Below are 18,044 nucleotides of genomic sequence, written 5' to 3'. Positions count from 1 at the left end.
AATTACCCTGACAACTTCAATCAGAGAAGAGTGCAGACCGACGATACGCATATTCCCAGGGAAGGTGGAATGTATTCGTATCATCAGAAATTCGTGTGATCTAAACCAAGAAAAAAAGCACCTAGCCAAAGAGAACCCATTCCTGCTTATTTTTGTCGACTGCTGTCGGGTAAGGAAGCCTCCGCTGCTCGCAAAGAAATTTGCTCCCTCAACCTTGCCCAGCCATCCGTTTTAGAGCGCCAAAAAATGCGCTCTCTAGAGACAACTCAAGCTACTGCATGGCGGTCAGGGCACGGTGTAGGGCATCTAAGGAGCGCACATTTAGCCATATGCGCCGCCGTTTATACTGTCACATTCAGATTCACCTGAATGCAGTCCAGTAGCGCGTCCCTATAGCAGCCGCCAGTCTGAAATATAAGCTTTCCCTGCGGCTAGGAATGCGAAAGGGCATAGTCATTACAAATAAGTTTACAACAACCACTTTGGCTTACCTGAAGGCAATATTTAAGAGCAGTGCTGGCTTCGTCTAGTGACAGTAGGTGTGCGTGAGCCGTCTGAGTTCATATCCCCCCCCCCTCCCCCCATGAAAGAGGCTTCCCTACCAGACCGCGCTTCCTTTTTTTACAATAAAAGTGAATTCATTCTCTCTCTCGCTCTCACGAGACCGGTGCTTGTGACTACGTGCGTGGAGCTAATAGATGCCAGCACCTAATTATAGTTTTAGCACATGGCGTATACCGACCACCGTCCTCGCTCAGCACAGCCGCCACGGCGCATGCGCATGCAGTGGAGGCTGGCAGTAACGGTAGACGGTACGCGGCATGGCCAACAGTTTCTAATGTGCCACAGTTTGTCGTGACGTTGGTAGGACAAACGCCCCTCGAGGCAGTGAACTCGTCCGTCAGTTTAAGGCATGCCTTGTAGAAATGGCGGAGGAATAGGCTTGGCGCACGCCCGGGATATTACTGGAGAAGGACGTATACGTACAGGGTCGTCGACTCTTTGAGTGAACACGTTAACGCATGGCTGTGCTTCGTGGCTCTCCAGAACGTTCGACTCGGCCGCGCACACTACGCAGGCCATTCGATCGCTTCAATGCGCGGCCGCGCCGGATGCTCTGGCGTGCCGCAGAGCGCGATTCGGGTGCTTGCTTGCGTGTTCACCCCAAGAGTGCGTGGATGACCCTTTCATCGCCATCGTCAAGGCGTGGCTACTGTCATAAATTCTGCCACTAAAAAGTTTCAAAATTCCCGTTCATGCACGCTGTTTGTGCCAGTGGTTGTCGTTGGCAACAGAATGAATGTGGCACCCGAGATATATTACACTCCCTCCAGCTGTGGCCAACTCCTAAAGGCTGATCGCCAGCGCCTCGCTGTTTCATGTCCGATATCGAAAATGGGAGGACTAGTTCGTACCGCCACCAATCGCAACTCCCTGCGAGTGACGTATCCCAGTAAAAAAAAAAAAAAACCATTGGAACCAATTCGATTTCTAACTGGCTCCAATTGGACTAGTTGAGTTTCCAACTGGAATGGTGTTCCAATTGGATGGTCCAATTGGACCATTTGGGTTTCCAATGGGTGGGCCCAATTGGTCTTACCCATTACATCCAATTGGACCGCCCAACTGCACCCAATTTTTCCAATGAATGTTTGCATTTTTGACAAGCAAGGTAGAACAATATGGTTCCTATAATAAGAGCTATTAGCAGCTTAACCTACTAAATTGTACTCATCATCTGCACAACCACTGCAGCTGAAATTAAATTAAATAACTGTGCTCAGTGGGCAAGCGCCACTGGCCCCAGCACGAGATCCTCACAAATGGGGTATATAAGTTGGAGCAGAAGTATGCTGTCTGGATGTACATATTGAGCTAATATATGCTACTACAGTGCCTGAATGTTGCTTGCGTGTGATGTATTTGTGCCTGTTGACTTTGATTTCCATAAAAACGTGTTAATCTCAATTCCGTAGAACAATATGTTGATTGGCACTAGGCACAACATCTCCCTGCGGTCCTCATAAATGAGTTTTCCTTTTGTATATTATATGTTCAGTTGTAGAAATATTTGTCCAAGATTCTAGAGCATATTATTCACAAACATTTAGCTACCTCTCTCAATGAACATAACATATTTTGTGAATATTTTCTAGGTGAAATAACTGCCTGGCCTAATGGGTCCAATTGGCCAGTCCAGTTGGGTCCAATTGATCGGGTGTCCAAAAACACCACTAGAACCAATTGGTTCCAATTGGGAAATCCAATTGGAACCAATGGGAATGTCCACTTGATTCCATTTGGAATATCCATAAGGTTTCAATGGTTTTTTTTTGACTGGGATACTTTCCGTTGGGAATATTTTTGAAGATTCGTATCATCTGAAAATTCGAATATGCAGTGAATATAACACAAAGAATCAATGCATGCAGCTTTTACGAAGAAAACAATTTGTTCGGGGTGACATGATTACCCACAATGACGCGAACGCGCTGAGAAGCGCGAGTTGGTAGTTACAAATAATTCGACAAAAGTAAAAATGAATAGAGGCCTTGCGCTAGAAGCGTACATTAGCACACACAGCCCAGACAACACCAAACGTCCTGAGGACGTCCTCAAATGGTCAAAACGTCCTCATCCCGAACAGGACATTCTGAGTACTTTTTGAGGGCATCACGGCAAAATGTCCTCATCAGGATGTCCTCAGTTTGTACTTCGCGGAACGACTCAAGGACGAAAATTTCTAAAATGTCCTATAAACGTCCTATCTCAGGACAACATTGTGGCATTGAACTGAGATGAAACCAGCTTTATCTCTCGCACTCGGCTTTCATTTCGTAAAAACTTCAGGTTTATTAAAAGATACTTGTGTACAATAGAGATGTAATGTAGGAAACCATTCTGACTGAAAATATTGTGTGCCTTCAGGAGATATCTTAAGTTATTTTGGTTTGCAAACCTGGTCACATGTACTGCATGCTTCTGATGGGGTTGGAGTGTGCAAATTTTTGGGAAATTTGTTGGATTGGCTATTCCACTGAGGCGACAGAGTTCAACTCCTGTGAGAGTTATATAGTCATTGCTGTAGGAAAATATTGCATGTAGAATAACCTGTAACTGCCAACAAATATTGTGAATGAACCAGTTACTTGTTGAGTATGCGAAACTTTTGCAAAATTTCTTTGCCAAAATACTAGACAAAAGAAGCACGAAGAAAGCAGTTTCACAACCCCTGTGCACACTGCCTACAATAATTAAGAAAGCAGTGACTCACATTCCCTGGGCTACATCATCGTCTGACGTCCTGAAAACAGACTGAGAAAGTCCTCCAGAGGAAATCTGAGGATGTCCTGAGGACATACTGAGGCCGGACAACAGGACTAAATGAGGACCTTTTGAGGATTAGAAGAGGACGTCCTCAGGACAACACAATGTCCTCAAAAATTAATCCTCAGGACGTCCTGAGGATGTACTTGTGTTGTCTGGGAGGGTTCCCATAGTACATGTCACCAAATTTTTAAAAAGACTGGGTGTCGATCCTAGTCGAGGAAAACAAACTTACTCGTGTCGAGAGCCGTGTAGCCTAGTCTGCAGCATTTTTTGTTGCGAAAGATTTCGCGGAGCTCTGGAAAGGCCAAGTTGCGCATGCGCGAGGAGCGGGTGACTTCACACGGCGCACAGCTGGAGCGCCGGGGCAATGCCGGGGCCGCCGCCGGAGAGAGGGTGTTGGCCAGAACCGCCGCCGAGCGCTCTCCATCGCCTCGCCGACAGTCTCCCCCTCTGATGCGAAGTAGCGATTGCGCATTGCCATCTGCGTGGTTTGACAGTGGCTTAGCTCGGCGTTCGTTGTGTTGATTGGCGTTGACCACGTTTTACACTCTGATCATTTTAAGGAAAGGAAATGCGCATAATGGCGCCCTGGCTCAGTGGACGCCTGAATCGATGTAAGCTGCAGGCATTGACAAGGTTGTCCCAGAAACGCGGCGCTGAAGCCATAGGCCACCGGCGTTCATTGTGTTCGTTGCGCGCGGCGAGGCACGCCAGCTGTGCGTAGTGACGTCACTTGCTCCTCGCGCATGCGCAGTATGGTCGTGCAAGAGCACGCGAAACGGCGAGACTGTGGGCAGTGTAGCTCACACAACAATATATATAGTGTCAGTATGAAAGTAAATCACCTTACGAAACAGCTGGCTGAAGTATATGCAACAAAAGGTACAGCTTATGTTGGTCCTTTTACTGGTTCTAAAGAAAGCGCATGAAATTCAAAATGTAATATTGCAGCGACGGTCGATGGTGGGCTGCGCACGAGGCCTGCAAATAGCTGTTCTTTGACGCCGCGCATGAGTTGGCGCACCTTTTTCTCTTCGGGCATGGCCGGGTCAGCTCGCCGGAAGAGCCGAGTCATATCCTCCACGTGCATGGCTACAGACTCATTCGGCATTTGAATGCGAGACTGCAAAGCCCGTTCAGCCCGTTCTCGGCGATCCGTGCTGGTGTAGGTCTCCAGCAGGCGTCGGCGGAACTCATGCCATGATGTTAGCGCATCTTCTCGGTTCTCGTACCACGTACGTGCCCCATCCTCCAGGCTAAAGAAGACGTTTCGAAGCTTGGCTACGTCGTCCCACTGGTTGAACGAGGCCACGCGTTCAAACTCGACCAGCCAGTCTTCGACGTCTTCGAGCTGACTGCCATGGAATGGTTTGGGCAGTCGCGGATTCTGCAAGGTATAGTAGGCTGCAGCTGGCATAACAGGTCGATGGGTGGGTGCTCTTGCAGACTCCAAAAGCCCGTGTTCGGGAGGTAGGCCTTGGTTTCTCCGGCTAGCACGGTGCACAGGGGTGTCCACCAGCGAAGGACTGGAGCCCAGGGTATGCGGAGGAGTATTAGACATATACAGGGATCTTACCCAGCGCCTACACCAGACTGTAACGTACTTGCTGACGAAGGGGGGTTTATTAGTAGGCACGAAAGGGAAGGCCAGGCAAGTTGGGGCAACAACAGCGACAGACTCCACACGGCGCGAGCCCTACTTCGTATGCGCCACCTGGCAATACTAGGTGGCAATATGTACCTTTACTTCAGCAATTACTATGATCACATCCTGTGGGCTTGTAAAATAGAGCCACCTTCGGGTGATCTAACTACCGCTCCTTCTCTTGAGCGGTGGGAGGCCGTGCTGTCTAGCTCTGACCCCAGAACGCAAGTTCTGGCGGTGGAGTGGGCTGACAAATTTAACGCAACCACTTACCAAGCTCTTTCCGGCAAACAAAATGTTTTACCATCAAGCACTTCAAAACAGGCTGTGAAAGACATAATTTCGCTGGTATTATGTACATAGGGCTGCATTAGTTTGCAGCCGTCCATTGTTGTTGTGTCGCGCTGTATAGCTAAGTACGAGTGTTTATCAACTAGAACAGCTGTCCATTTGATTCAGATATGTACAAAAATGGCCAATTTCTCTGTTTCTTTGTTGTTGTTTTGCAGGAAAAAGAATTGAATGCAACGTGGAGTTTCGCCGCCAAGTTCATGCATAGCTTGGGCCTTAACCCTCTTCCAGCAAGTTTCTGGCACAATTCTCGGTTCACAGAGTCGGACAAGGGATCGACGCACTGTACTCCAAAACTTTACACAATACGCGATGACTACAGGTGACAAGAGCTTTGTTGCACATTGCAGCAAGAGAAGAGAAATGACGCATCTTTCTGCGATAATCTGCTTGTTGTTACAAAGATGGTTATCCATTGCTTAATGCACGAAAGATGGTTTAGTTCATAAGCGAACAGCACAGGAATAGTTAACTCATCAGTAAAGCTTACGTAAACCTTTTTCGATGTGCTTGCTGAGCTGGCGTGTTCAAAATGATTCAGCATGGTTAGTGTCCCTCTAACGAACAGAGTGCCAATGGCTTGCAGCTTTGAGTCGTAAGATGTTAGTGCAGCTTTATGTATAATAGCCCATTACCGAGTTAAACAAAAAAAATCCGGGTTAAAAAAAAACCTAACAAAAGAAGAGGTGTCTTAATTGCATCCTTTAGTGGGCGAGGCTGTAGCAGTAGTGACAGAATGCTCACCCTTGCATTTGCTTTCAACACAGGTATGTTACCTCGAGCATTCACATTGAGTTTGTTGTTTCCTCATACACATGGTACTAAATGTGATTTTGTATCTGTTTCTCAGTACTCTCAGCTGATGTATTGCATTAACAGCCTTCTACTGAGTAAGGCTGTCAAGACTAACCCAGGGCCCTAGCTCCAAACAAACTCAGTTAACTTTCTGGAATAAAACAAGCCCAAAGTAGCAAGAGCAAGACAGATTCCAATACCCGTGCTCATAGCAATTCTTCTCCCGGTCACTCCAGGGCTGTTGAGGGGGGCCTGCGGTGAGTGGGAGGAGGGTGTGAAGTGGAAAGGGCATTAGGATGGGAAGGGAGACTCTTGCCTCTCCTCGCAGTGAAGACCCTATTTAAACCCCGCCAATGATGAACGCTGTGCCCCGATGAAGACAAGTCCTCTTGTCGGAATGTTGGCAGCTCTATTAGAGCCCCATTCAGAGCCCCTTTAAAACCAAGACTGCAAAGGTTTCTATTGCAGTGTGACTTTGAGCAGTTTGCTGAAAAGCAACCAGCGTAAGTTTTGGAAACCCGCACTGCCCTGTAGCACGACTTCGGACACCCTCCTGATGAAGGAGTTACACAACTGTGACTTTCGGTCTATTGCATCTGCATTCAGTACTTACTACTTCAAATCAGTGTTTACCACCAAATATCTCAAAACCCCGGCCGAATATGCCTGCGTTGTATGGAATCTCCAAAAGTTTTTGGATGGAAACAAGTTGGAATCGGTTCTGAAAAAGACTGTCCGTTTTATATTTCCCTGATATGACAGATTTTTCGCCTTCTTCTCATCTGTCTGCCCTGGGGCTTACTCCACTTTTCTCTCGTTGCACCGAGTGTTCAAAGTTGTTGCGCACGTTAGTTTAAAATTTCTAAACCATCATCATAAGAACATATCAGAAACTAAACATTCCACCTTTCAGTACTTGTACTTGTTCAAAAAAATGGTCTTTTCTCGCGTGCTGTACAAACTTGAAACTCCTTCGTGGCCCTACTCATGCTCTGCCTTTGAAAAAAAAAAGATGTTAAATTCTGTGATTTGTAGCTGAGATGTGTTTACTGTGCATTCACTATGCTTTCATAGTATGGTACATGCTGCTGGTTGTTACCAATACACCACACATTGTGCCTGTATTCAATCATCAACAAGTCCAAAATTCTTATTCACAGACTGACAGGATGCTCTGCGATGACGAAGGATCTCTTTTCAGTCGCGAAGGTTTTGGCGGATTTGTATTACAAACGCATGTACTCACAACAACCCAAAGTGTTCCAAGATGGGCCCTCACCAGGCAAGTGCAAATCAGCAGTTTTGTGTGTGTGACTTGATCAGCGCCGCATAGACACTGAGGTCACAGAAAACTATCCAAGTAGCATCGAACATTGGATTATTATAAAAGTGTTACGTAAGTTGCATTAACATATGTTACATTGGAACCTCATTATAATGCTAAAAATAACAAAAATATGCTAATGTGGCGTGGTAAGCACTAATCCAATGTTCAAAATAAACATTGTGTTAATAGTTTGAATTAAATTTTATTTTCATGTTAAAGTTGTGACTATAAAACAACATTACGAATTCTAATGTTACGTTCAAATCCCAGCCATAAAACAATGCAAAATATTTTCAAGCACTGTGTCTGTAACGTTTTCCACTGTTTGCGCAGTAATGATGTTTTTTCAACTAGCCGAACTTTGCCGTTAAATATCTGAGGTGACACCTGCTGTAGATCGCATTTACAGGTGTAGTGGCGTCCATATGCCAGGGCCACTACACCAATCAGTTGCGTGTTGCGCTGAGCTGCCATGCCAGCCAACCAATCCGGGATTTTTCGCTCGCTGCCAACTTGACGATGCCAGATTAGATTTTCTACTTAATAGGATCTGTCTCTTTGAAATACTACCGCAACTCACATCCAACACCTTGCTAACGGTCAAGCAAACCTGTAAGACCAGACCTCTCCCGGCCTATGTCATCAGCACACGTGCTTTTTGTCCGATGGGGCTCTCACTGGGAGAAGAAAGGCTGTGAGGTGTCTCGAATCTGGGAACAACGGCGACGGGGGAGCGCTCGACACCAGCAAAACCAGTTCAGACCAAAGGTGGACGATTTTGCTCATCAGGCCGCACCTTTTTGACGTCACACTGTTTACACCACGCAGAAGTCGTTTGAAAGCGACTAAGGCTATGAGGGACGCTGTAGTGGAGGGCTCCAAACCATCTGGGATTCTTTAAACGGGCTCTGAAAAACATTCTGAGGGGTGTACATAAACTCGCTCAGTCACTACATTCTCCTGTCATGAACACCTGAGCCAAACAGCAGAGAACCCACAACCGCACGCAATTTGGCGAGTCCTTTCCAGCAATTTTCTCATGCTCGCATCCTTCGCTGTCACACTCTCATGTGTAATTCTGTTCAGAGGTGACTATTGGTTAGAATCTTTCAGGCCTCGTGCAGCTACCATGGCCGTGCCCTGTCAGCAACGTTGCTCCAGCGGGTCAAGAAACACCACCTCCCGTAGAATTTTCATGCGCGTCGGTGATGGGGCAGGCAGAGGGGAAAAGATGCGAAGACACTAATATTAAAATTCTGACTACAGATAACTCAGCTTCTACAAAACGCAATAAATAAACTGGTTGGAAGATATCAATGGAGTGGTGTCCTTTACCATCCCAGGAATACCGCACCTTTATTCAGAGCCCCTTTCAGAGCCCCTTTGATGTGCAGCGACATCACACAGTGCATGGGCCTCTAGCATTTCATCTCCACCGAAATGCAGCTGGGATTGAACCCGTCAGTTATGTTCCGTCACAACTTCAATCAACACTTTGCAAAGAGCATGGGGCATACGAGGTCAACGTGTGCATGCGTACTGGTGCCCCGCCTGTCCCACCCTATTCTAAGACTACTTAATACCTGCAACTCCCTTTCACCTCCTAAATAATAGCAAGGCCTGGAGCTCATACAACTAGTCGTGAACGGTGTCATGAGTGGCAGTGGTGGATGGGTAACATGCAAAGTTTCCGAACAAAGTTTCACTAGTTGAAAAAACATAATTATCACACAAACAAACACAATGCTTGAAAATATTGGCACTGTGGTTTTATGGTCGTGATTTGAACATTCTAATAGCATTACAGTCTATAATGTTGTTTCTTGCCAGGCAAAAGAACAATTAGGTCCAAATGGGCATTCCATTGGGATCCAACTGGAATCAGATGGACTCAGTAGGTCAGCCAATTGGGCACATGAATCCGATCATACTTCCCGTTTGGCAGTCCAGTTAGTCCTATACGGTTATAACTGGAGCTTCCAATTGGTTCCAATTGGTTCCAATTGACTCCAATTGAATATAAAATTGGATCACCGCCCAACTGCAGCCTCAAACTGGAAAGCAGAATTGGAAGGCAATGATTTCTGTGACTGGGATCAGCAAATTGCTGTCTACGAACACAGAACAGCAAACTAATTATGTTCTCGAAAAAAGATATTAGGAGCTTAATCTGCTGAATTGTTTTCGTCATTTTGACCTTCACTGCAGTCATCATTAAATGAACAACCTTGCTCAATGGACGAGTGCTGCTGGCTTCAGTAGGAGGGTCCAATACATGTAGTATAGGTTGGTTGGTTTATGGGGTTTAACGTCCCAAAGCGACTAAGGCTATGAGAGATGCCGTAGTGGAGGGCTCCTGAAATTTCGACCACCTGGGGTTCTTTAACGTGCACTGACATCGCACAGTACACGGGCCTCTAGAATTTTTCCTCCAAAGAAATTCAACCGCCACGGCCATACATGTAGTATATAAGCCCAAGCCCCAAGAAAAAGTTATCTCAGTGCATATATTGAACACTTTGGTGTTGTGTGACCTCTTCAGGCTTCTAGTGTTTCTATAAGTTATGTGCCATGCACTCTTGTCAGTGGCACACTATAGGAGCTAGTTGCCACTTCAGTTGGGAGCCAACAGTAATATTCTTATAGGCTTTAATTGTTTCCAAATACACAATTAGAAGCAACTGGACATCCCAACTGTCCATTTGGACATCCATTTGGTTTCAGTAATATACCACTGAAACCAATTGGTTCCAGATGCATATTTGGATGCCCACTTGGACCCCATGTTTTTTTTTCCTCGGTAGCTACAACTTTAACATAAAACAACATTTCAAACACAGCATTAGCACAATGTTCAGTTGGAATGTTTCAACTAATCTTCACTGTGCAACATGAAACATTATTTGCTAAATTTTAACATTTGAGACTTTTAAAATAGCCTGAGTTGCTTCGGGACGTTAAACCCCAATAAACCAAACCAAACCAAAATAGGGTGACCTGATCGGTTGTGATCTGATCGGTTAGGGGAATTTTATAATGTTTTTATAATGTTCAGTGTTACGTAGGAGACAACTTATATTGTTTGCAGGTTTTAGAGATGGGGTCACGGGCTTCATTGGATTAGCAACATCAGCACCAAAGCAACTCCAGCACCTTGGGATTCTACCTAAGAATTATGGCGAGTAGAACAATGTTTTTGCTATCCTAGGTTTTTCATTTCGCTTGGTAACGTGCACAGCGATGAGCAACAGAAGATTCACTAAGAACGAGAACAAAACATATCAGCCGTGTATGTCTCAATGCTTTTCCATATATATATATATATATATATATATATATATATATATATATATATATATATATATATACAAGGCTTGGCAGCATCAAGATAAGGGTATAATCCTCAAGCGATGGCCACATTTTCTTTTTCACTGCAAGATGTCTTGAGTAACTCGGTTCCTGAAGTACTTTTTATGATGCTACTGAAGGCATTTATTTTATGCACATGAAAGATGTGACCATAGGCATGCACAGGTCTCCCCATAGGAGAGAGGGGTGGGGGGCGACGTTCATGGTATAGCCTCTTCATGTCTTCTGGGTAGAAGAGAACAATAGCGGACAAAAGTTGACCCCCCCCCTCCCTAGTACCGACTGGGGCTACCATTGCCTCTCTTTCCCCCATCTGCACATGCGTATGTATGTGACTGACTTTCATATGCAAGTTTAGGCCATTCTCAGAATGTAAGCTAAAGCTGCCACCACTTACTTTTTCTGCCCACAGATTAGAAAATCAAAGGTACAGCTTTCTTCAAAATGCTTTTCACCACAAGCGGTAGAGTTTTGCTACACGTGTTCGCAGTCTGAATTTATTTACTACTGATGCAATAGAAGAGTAGAAAAGTTATAACCCAAATGCTATAGTTTAGGTGAACTGTGAAGACGCAGCAATGACTGTTGACTGCGATTCAAAAATATTTTAGTGGTGCATTTGCTGCAGTTTCAACTCATTAGTGAAAATCTTTTAACATAAGGACAATAAACTGCACACAACTCACTTTAAACTCCACTCCACATAACTTCAATTCCTCAGCAATAAATATTTTGTTGATGCAGTATGATGGTAGCAATACACAACATAATTTCCTGGAAACTTTGTCACATGTGAAATATAACACTCGTAACACAATGTTTGTGATCAGTGGTTCATTCCACATAACTGTACTAAATACAGTCATCAAATGCTGAGTTCTTACTAGCTACCTATTGTTATCTGCCACTCGAGAAGCTGATTTCAAAGGTTATGTTATGGCCCATATATGAACATGCAACAAATTATGAAATGATGGCTAAGAATCTGTCCAAGGCACAAGTGAGACATGAAGCTTCATCATGAGTTCTTTGTGTATGCCTTTAACAGTTTGGTGACATGAATAAATGTTCTATTTGAATCCAACTGAAAGGACATATTTAATGAACAGCGTAGAACAGGTACAGCTTTTGGAACATACAGAATTGAAGAGCAGGAGTAATGACAAACAGCAAATAAATTGTTACATAACAATTTCTCGAACCCACCTGCTTTCGTAATCCAGATATTTACAAATAGTCTTTATTACAAATACTTGAGAATTTTTCCTTTCATCTCTAGTAAACAATGCGGTACGAACCTATTCTCACTCAAACCACGCTACCCAACAGAATTTTTTGTAAATGCATCGTCTATTACAAATAGTGAATATTGATTTTTGTTGCCTTGCTGACGAATAGTGAAAAAATATTGTTACTGAGATTTTTATCGACCACTTCACGCCCTTCCAGTTAACATAAGTTTGCAATGTTTTGTCTGCGTCTGCTCAACACAGATCAAATACGACACCTCTTGAAGATGGCATTGCACGTCCTTCCACTCTTATCTCATGCATTCCTAGTTGACAGGTGGAGAGGAGGAATATTTGCAGGAGTCATACCTTTAGACGAAATGAACACAAGGTATTGGAAGTACAGGTAAGTCTGAGGGTTGCTTCTTTCTGTGTTTTTAACAATTAAGACAAGAATTATCAGCAGAATTCACACTACCACGCAATAAGAAAAGCATCAGTGATTACGCTGCTACTGCATTAAGCAGGACTTCAGCAAGTGCAAAGGGTTTTCAATATAGAATGCAGCTTTCAGCAACGAACTTTGCTCCTTCAAATGGCAAAAAAATGGCACAATGAACTGATGGTGGCTACACTGTTGCAACATGCATACTGCTGTATGTCAGGTTCGTATGTGATCGAACAATCTCCTACTGCCCAAAAATATGCTTGGCTACATTGCACAGGGCAAAATATATATGTTGCAAATGTGGAGCTCACATTTTGTGTGATTGTGAACGACCGTTATCACAAAGATTTACCAAAGTTACAGCAAGGTGAAATGTATTATGCGGAAACTTGGCCTAGGATGCATTCCAGGAACACACAGTGCTGCTATGTTAATTTCTATCCATCCTCATTTTCGTGCGCTGTTCAACGAAGAAAAGTTATATCCACTTTTGTGTGACCCTCAAACGTGATGTTGGGGCAATGTTTTAGGAATAATTTGCTTAATCAGAGTCATTTCAAAATTTTCTGAACTGGTCAGAAAGAAAAGAAAAGAAAAGAAAGAAAGAAAAAAAGAAAAGAAAGGAAAGAATTTTCGAGAAGTAAAATATCATCTAAATCAATCTATCTGTCAGCTGCAAAGAGAGATGTCCTATAATGGCAACAATCTTTCTGCATGATAAGTTCACCTGAAGATAAGAGAAGAATGCACAGCATACATGTTGTGTACTGCAGTCACTACATGTCATAATACCTGTATCTCTTCCATTCCTATGCAGAACCCTATACCAAGGAATTTCTCCACCAGTTAAGAGAGGATCAAAAGACTTTGATGCAGGTGTGGATCCCAATGTGCTTGCTCATGTCCCTTACTTAGGGTGAGTCCAAAAAAGGAACATCTTTTCAAGTGCAGCATGCAGCTTCTATCCACCAAGAGTGAAGCACATGTTACATTTTCTTTCAGTACGTACACCATGCACTAACTTTCATTTGCCCTTCTCATCAGTCTCTGCATAATTTGGCTTATCATTGAGTCCCCACATATGCAAGCCTGAATTAACATGAAAGGCATCCCTTTTACTTCTAAATTTTGTGCAGTAAAACTCTGTGCTGCCTGAAAAGGATTTCACTGCACATATAATGAACCAAAGTTGGACCATGTTGCACGTAAGTTCCTGCACCGCAGCATCTCTAGACAGAACAAAGTGGAATAAACATATTTCCAATCAATCAAACTTAAGTTAAACGGAGATGAACAATGTACAGCAGCTAGATGCTTTACATGTGTTTTTTATTTCTTGGCCGCTTGAAGGTGTTGCAAAATCACTGACAATATGCCTATGCTGTGGCTACCTGAGTCAAGTACTATAATTTTTGTGCAAAAAGCACAAATGGCCTAATGAAATTTTGGCATCACTTGCGACGCTTTTAGAACTGTCAAGCTGCCACACAACTCTTCATCTAACAACATTACTGTGACTAAGATGAACAAGAAAAACAGTATAGTAGCATAAAAACAATAACAGTTGATGAGGCTTTCAGTGCAGCATTAGTTTTGAAATGTCTCTGACAAATTTATTTCTTTACCACAAACTATCAGAAAAAAATATATTGCTCAGATAACCTTATCTACATATTTCAGTATATGTACACTGTCACCTGCAGCCTCGAAAAATTCATTCAGCACCCTTTCCAGATGTGCACACCTTGTTTACATTTGCTCTGGTTTTTTAGCGAAAGTAAGAACTAGAAGAAAGAATTGCGACTTCACTTTCTTGCCTTTCAACAAATATTAAATTCATATCAGTTGGAATTTTAGGGTGTGCTCAATCGTTATGAGAAGATTAAGTGGCCAACAAAATACGCAAACTAGCTTGCCTTCCTGCCTTCCAAGGCAATACCTTTTGCTCATGTCAATGATTATCTATGTTAACTTATTGCAATAAAGTAGCTTCTGTCACACTGCTGCAAAGTGGGTGGCAAAAAGCATCTATAGCAGTACAGAAATGCTTTACATGCTTTGGTTTCAGGAAGTTTGTATCCATCATCCTGACATTCCAGATGTTTGAATATATGTGCGAGCTGGACACACAGAATAGGGAACGGGATCTTATCGACTGCCAGCTTCATGGCAAGAAGAAAATCGGAGACATCTTGAAGTAAGCTAAATGTTGCACGTCAAAAGTTTTTGGGGCCCCAATCACCACTAGGCACACGCTATGGCATTAAATCAACGTATGAAGTAGTGAGGGGGTGATGCTCATAAACATATCTTAACTTCGTCTCTTGATTGAACTGCTAATGACTATTTATTACATTTCTATGTCCCTGAGCACCACATTTCTCACTCAGTGTGAAAGGCATGTTCACAAGGAAGAGGCAAACAATGGGGACAATGGATACCAACAGAGCTTTTGATTTCAGCTATTTAAGTATAAAACAATACAAGCTTGCCCACTTGGCTGTCTTGCTTAACCTGATTTCTCATAATGTGAAAATGACTTTCTTTGTTCCACAGAAAGAGCTTGAAGCTCGGTGCAAGCAAACCATGGCAAGACGTCCTCCAAATTTTGGCTGGAACTAGCCAGCTATCGGGAAAGGCTGTTCGAAAGTACTTCCGACCATTAGAGAACTGGCTCAACAGCCAAATAGCTGGGGAGACCGTTGGATGGAAACCACAGCCAGGTAGACAATTTTCCTGCCATTTGTGCTTTGTATATTTACCCTGCCACTCTTGCTGCAATATTTAAATTCATTTTCATGCAAAATTTCACTATTGTACTGCAAGCAGACTTTCTTAAGTTTACTTGCTGATGATGGGGTGTAGAAGCTCAAGTGAATGCTCAATCAGGTGGCTACTTTTATCTTCAGGAATAGTACATAGTTAACAGTACAGCTGATCATAGATGTTTGAAGTGCATAAAATGCTTAAAGGACTTAAAGGAATTTGGTGTCTAAAAATTCTTGCTTGCGTGTTTTATTATTTCAAATGATGTGTTAGACATTAGATTACATGGATCACCACGTGGTATTTGCCTAAGACCGCTAAATAATCTATGTTTGAATTTCTTCTTGACGCTGTTTTGGTTTCATTAACTAAACAATGGCTGTGAGTGTAGGTCATGTGAGGCACAAAAAAACACGGCAATAACTGCTGATCTGTGTCGCCTGTTGTCATTCCGGCTCTTGAAGCAGGCTGGTTTAAGGGTTGTAGTGCATTAAATTATGTATCAGCATCTATATTGCAGGTTTGTTTGTCACGGTCATCGTTCGGTTGATGAAACTGAAATCGAAACAGCATGAGAGTAGAAATACCATGCGGATACCATGCGGTGATCCATGTATTCTGTCTAAGGCATAATTTGACAGAAGAAAACATGCAACAAAAATGAGGTGTCTATAGTCCTTTAAACTAAATCTGCGCACTTTGAAGGGACCCTGAAAAGATGTTTACTGAGGTTACGAAAAGCACACAAATGATCAGTACTCCATCACTTATTACCACACTGCAAAACTTTTTAAGCTAGCATCATTAACACCAAAGATATCATAGATTAAGACATGGTGCTCTCCCCCCCCCCCCCCCATCAGCTCATACACACCGACGCACAAGGGAAGAAAAGCAGGTTAGGACTGCACCCTGCCACACCCCATCCCATTGATGTAACTTAGGCATGCTCAATGAGAAGGCTAAGAACACGCAGTGAAGTGTTCCCCTAATCGACTGCGAGCAGCAATTTTTAAAAATCATTTCTAAATTATAGGGTCTGTGCAGAGCTTTTCAATTTGATTCATACACTCACAAAGACTGCCTCTACAGAACTCTTGCATTAGAATGTGATCATAAAAATCATTTCAGGGTCCTTTATATATCTCTATGCAAATTAACAGACTTGTGCATAGTAAGGTGCTTGTGCACAACAAAAAGCACAATCTGTGAAAACTGGAACCCATTTTACTGGAACCCATTTTTACTGGATGCCCAATGACATCCCAGTATCTGTTTTCTTAGTGGTTATTCATGTGTATATATTTCCTAGAACGAACCATAGTGGTTTCTGCATAACTCATACACCATTGTTATTAAAGTGCTAAATGCAGTAAAACTGCATCCTCACAAGCAAACGGCGAATATTTGTTTGGACTAATTAAAAGGGCTTTTTTATAATACCAAAAGCTTGTGCATCCAAGTAGTAGCTAGTGCCTGGAGCGGCTTGTTCTTATTACAATTATCTGCATTCTTGCTCTACACCTATGAAATCCACTTAAAATTCTACTTATGTGCATAGCACTGACACTTTATCTTTACTTCACAGTGGAGAACTACATTAAATGACCTCCAAAAACTGCTTGTACATCCCTACATGGTGAGAACCACACCAAAAGTTCTCGTGTGAGTATGCACAATGGATCTGATTAAAACTCTGATTGCCTGAAAGTTTGATTTGCCTCCAGAGTTCTTGTCTGTTTATAAGACTAACAACAAAACTGATGACTTATGAAGAAACACACACCACAAAAAGTGACACCAAATTAAAGAAGATCGCAAGCATCAACACAGTAATAACACAGAAGAGATTTTTTAGTGCACTTTCAAAATAAACTAAAATGGCAGAGACTTTGTCATTTTAATGGTAGGAGAAATAATATGGTACCTCAAGCTTCAAAAGTGGGAAAGTCCTCTCTGAGAAGCCGTGACAGCCAACCCGCTCCTCTTTTTGGCACTGAAGTGCCCACAGAATTAAAAATGGTCATGCTACTCATTCAGCTGACTTTCTCAGTAACACCAGAATAACACTGGTGTTACTGAGTGGCTGAAAGAGCAAGGTATCTTCGGCCACAAGTAATTATCCATATCACGCACCCTATTCCTGTTGCATTAGTTCAATGAAGTGTTATGAGAGTTAACAGAACTCATCAAACACATGTGCAACACATGTTGAAGCTACAATACTGTGCTGAAGATTGCACGGTATAGTATGTAGCTTGTTCCAAAGTTGCACATGGGCTGTAAGAAATGTAGTGAAAGGCTCTAGATTAATGTCGACCACCCGCGATTCTTTAACACGCATTGACATTACTCAACACGTAAGATTTTTTGCCTTTTGTCTCCAATGAAAGACGGCCACCTAAGTTGGAATTCAATCCCATGACCTCGAGCTTAACAGCCAAACAATGTAACCATCAAGCACCTTTTCTACTTTTCACTGGATTATGAATGCACGGGTTAAGAAATAAATGCTCCTCTTGGGACTTTCACAGAAAAGAACTTAAGCTTTGTGAGGCAGCAACATAATAATGCAGTGAAAAAAATACAAATTCAGACCTGCCAAATCCAAAGATGGCTTGACATGGCAGAGTGAATCTACCACTCTGCTTCAGGGCAGGGAGCCGGGCAGAGTTTACCACGGTTTGTTATAAAAGGCATGTATCAATGCATAAGACGACGAAAGGCATGAGAGAGAAGGACACATATATAATGCTCTTCATTAAAAGTACACGGTCCACTTCG

The 18,044-nt window shown here is 43.0% G+C and overlaps 1 protein-coding gene across 1 annotated transcript in view; it reads left to right on the top strand.

Moving 5' to 3' along the window:
• Positions 1–17,070, top strand: part of LOC149339424 (angiotensin-converting enzyme-like) — a 63,468-nt gene extending 46,398 nt beyond the window's left edge. The window contains exons 8-15 of the mRNA XM_089550921.1: positions 5,485–5,648; positions 7,282–7,403; positions 10,537–10,626; positions 12,311–12,452; positions 13,312–13,410; positions 14,563–14,691; positions 15,051–15,217; positions 16,849–17,070. Of these exons, the coding sequence (XP_089407047.1) occupies positions 5,485–5,648; positions 7,282–7,403; positions 10,537–10,626; positions 12,311–12,452; positions 13,312–13,410; positions 14,563–14,691; positions 15,051–15,217; positions 16,849–16,868 (933 nt within the window). The 3' untranslated portion in view covers positions 16,869–17,070. The remainder of the gene's footprint in view (positions 1–5,484; positions 5,649–7,281; positions 7,404–10,536; positions 10,627–12,310; positions 12,453–13,311; positions 13,411–14,562; positions 14,692–15,050; positions 15,218–16,848) is intronic.
• Positions 17,071–18,044: the final 974 nt, after the last annotated feature.

The sequence above is a fragment of the Amblyomma mixtum genome, chromosome 6 (genome assembly GCF_055824585.1).
Source record: "Amblyomma mixtum isolate Tamu chromosome 6, ASM5582458v1, whole genome shotgun sequence".
Taxonomy (NCBI): Eukaryota; Metazoa; Arthropoda; class Arachnida; order Ixodida; family Ixodidae; genus Amblyomma; species Amblyomma mixtum.
The sequence above is the reverse complement of the archived record's forward strand: the minus strand, read 5'-3'. Positions and strand labels throughout refer to the sequence as shown.